The 3,105-nt window shown below is 44.7% G+C and overlaps 1 protein-coding gene across 1 annotated transcript; it reads left to right on the plus strand.

Moving 5' to 3' along the window:
- Positions 1 to 612: 612 nt before the first annotated feature.
- On the plus strand, positions 613 to 2,751 carry LOC120029045 (C5a anaphylatoxin chemotactic receptor 1-like). The gene has a single exon (XM_038974336.1). It carries the CDS (start codon positions 613 to 615, stop codon positions 1,666 to 1,668), a length of 1,056 nt encoding a protein of 351 aa, XP_038830264.1. The 3' UTR covers positions 1,669 to 2,751.
- Positions 2,752 to 3,105: the final 354 nt, after the last annotated feature.

A 3,105-nucleotide genomic window follows, 5' to 3' on the forward strand; every position in this document is an offset into this window, starting at 1 on the left:
ACATTTTTCGGCATCATTTTTGGACAGAAATGTATTGTCCAACAACCTGATTTTGCTTTGTCATTATGAGGTATTGTGTGCAGATTGATGAGAAAAATATATATTTAATCAATTTTAGAATAAGGATGTATAGTAACAAAATGTGGAAAAAGTCAAGGGGTCTGAATACGTTCCGAATGCACTGTATGTTGCAGAACAGTGAATAAATATTTTTTCTGAATATTGACAAACCACTGATGAAGGTGATCCTTGAAACAGACATATTTGTACCTCTAAAATAAAAGTTAAGTACAATTATTTGTAAAGTATAGAAGATTGTTAAATTGAAAATCCCCAGTAAAAACAGGTCTTTCAGCACTCTGACGGAGATAACATTAGACAAAATTATGTTTTATGGAGTTGACAAAAATGAATTATTCTTCATCATTCAAGTGATATACAAAGTAGAAATTTTGTTTTCCCTCAGTTGCTTTATGATTCCAAAACCTAATTTTAAAAAGTTTGAGATTGTCCCGTCTTTCAAGAATACCTGTATTATTGTATTGATACAATGCTATTATAGGAACTATCATACTACTGTCTTTCCCTTCCCCTCAACAGTCATCTCCAAGCATGGATGATTGGAGCTCGATGTTCACTGATGAGGAGTTGAGCCTCCTGAACTTCACTGAATTGGAATTTGTCAAGCCTGAGGACCTTGGTCCTGTGCTGGGGCCCCGTCACCTGTCCGCCCTGGTGTTCTATAGCTTGGTCTTCCTGCTGGGGGTCCCGGGCAACGCTCTGGTGGTGTGGGTGACGGGCTTCCGCATGCGGCGCTCAGTCACCTCTCTGTGGTTCCTCAACCTGGCCCTGGCTGACCTGCTGTGCTGCCTGTCCCTGCCGCTCCTCATGGTGCCCTTGGCCATGGACCAGCACTGGCCCTTTGGCCCCGTGGCCTGCAAGCTGCTCAAGGGACTCATCTACCTGGTCATGTATTGTAGCGTGCTGCTGCTAGTACTTATCAGCCTGGACCGCTGGCTGCTGGTCAGCTTGCCCGTGTGGTGCCAGAACTGGAGGAGGCCTCGCAAGGCCACCTGGGTATGTATCGGGTTGTGGCTCCTGGCCCTGCTGGGTAGCATACCCCAGTTTGTCTACGTGAAGGAGGTCCAGCTAAGCACCAGTAAATCAGAGTGCCTGGGATCTCACACTATAGTTAGCGGCTGGACTATCACTACAGTACGCTTCCTGGTGGGTTTTGTGATGCCATTCATCACCATCGTGGCGTGTCATTGGGTTGTGTATAGCAGGGCCGGGCGGGGGTCTGGGGTGGGGTCTGGGAGGGTGAGTGAGGTGCGCTCCAGACGCACCTTGAGGGTCATTTTTGCTGTGTTGCTGAGCTTCTTCCTGTGCTGGGTTCCACTGCACATATTGGATTTCCTGATCCTATTGACCCCCCGGCACTCATCGCACAGCGCCAACGTACAGCTGGCCCACACCCTGGCCCTCTGTCTTGCCTACTGTAACAGCTGCCTCAACCCTCTGATCTATGTGTGTCTGGGACGAGGCTTTAAGCAGAGTATCAATCGTTCCCTGCGCAGTATGTTCAACTTCGCCACCGAGGAGCCGCTACCCAGAAAGAGCATGTCCAGGAGCACATCAGAAAGAACCCAGGAGATGAATATTATGTAAAGTTCTCTGTGTGTGTGTGTGTGTGTGTGTGTGTGTGTGTGTGTGTGTGTGTGTGTGTGTGTGTGTGTGTGTGTGTGTGTGTGTAAACCATGAGAACCTGCTGAGTCAGAGTGTTTTGTGACATTAAAAAGTGCTGAGAGACGTGATTCGAATCCAATGTTGTGCAACAGAACAGGAACTTCTGCCCTCTCTGTAATATGTTTCCGCCAGCAATCACACTTGTGCAATTAGATTTGGCTTTATCTGTATTTAAGAGCTCTATTCAATCAGATCCGCTTTAGCTGACATCCCCAAAGAGGTTGTTTTGGCGGTGTGAGAGGTGGAACTGCGTTAGAGCTGTCAAATCCACAAGCGGATCCTGGCATTGCAGTATACCTGAAGCGGACATTGCCATTTGCTACATAGAGTCGCACGAACAGAAATCCCATGCAGTGGAATGTGAGACAGTGGAATGTGAGATATAATCTATACCTCAATTAGGCTGATAGAAATCCTCATTATTTTGTTTAATGATTTTCAACTTGACTGTGTGGCTTCATGACAATGATCAAGAGCAGCTGCTCACCGATTGGATAGCTCTAATGTATTTACACCTCCAAAATATCAGCTATGTGAGTTTTTGTTAACGCTTGATCTGATTGAATCTAGACTGTTGCGGGTTACCCTGGGGGTCGGGTGTGGGGCCACACCAGTGCCATGATTACTGTATATATGTGATAACCTTTGTATGCTTGCAATGCGCAATGATGGAAAAGTACTGGGTAAATGGAGATATACTGCTTTAGTTCTCAGGCTGTGAATTGTCTGCACCTGCTGATAGTCACACAGGCTCAAGGCCGAGATAGCAGAGTGAGAAACCACAGTCTAGACATGTTTTTCTCATCTTAGATACTTTGTATCTAATCCAATGCAACAATGTTAACTTCTTAGTGATGCCTTCATGCGCCAATCCCGTTACCGGGATTGATTTGACAACAACCAGTGAAATAGCAGCGAGCCAAATTCCAAAACAGAAATACTCATAATAATAATTCATAAATCATACAAGTGTTATACATCGATTTAAAGATGAACTTCTTGTTAATCCAGTCAGTGTCATATTTCGAAAAGGCTTTACGGCAAAAGCAAACCATGCGATTATCTGAGGACAGCGCCCAGCATACCAACACATGAAAATCATATTTCAACCCGCCAGGCGCGACACAAAAGTCAGAAATAACGATATAATTCATGCCTTACCTTTGAAGGTCTTCTTCTGTTGCCACTCCAATATGTCCATTAAACATCACAAATGGTCCTTTTGTTCGATAAATTCTGTCTTTATATCCCCAAAATGTCCATTTATTTGGCACGTTTGATTCAGAAAATACACCGGTTCCAAACCGCGCAACATGACTACAAAATATCTAATAAGTTACCTGTAAACTTGATCCAAGT

Source organism: Salvelinus namaycush, chromosome 34, assembly GCF_016432855.1.
Source record: "Salvelinus namaycush isolate Seneca chromosome 34, SaNama_1.0, whole genome shotgun sequence".
Lineage (NCBI taxonomy): Eukaryota > Metazoa > Chordata > Actinopteri > Salmoniformes > Salmonidae > Salvelinus > Salvelinus namaycush.

What these genes read in the sequence shown, in the direction of transcription:
- LOC120029045 (XM_038974336.1), top strand. Translation starts at nt 613, where the DNA reads ATGGATGATTGGAGCTCGATGTTCACTGATGAGGAGTTGAGCCTCCTG.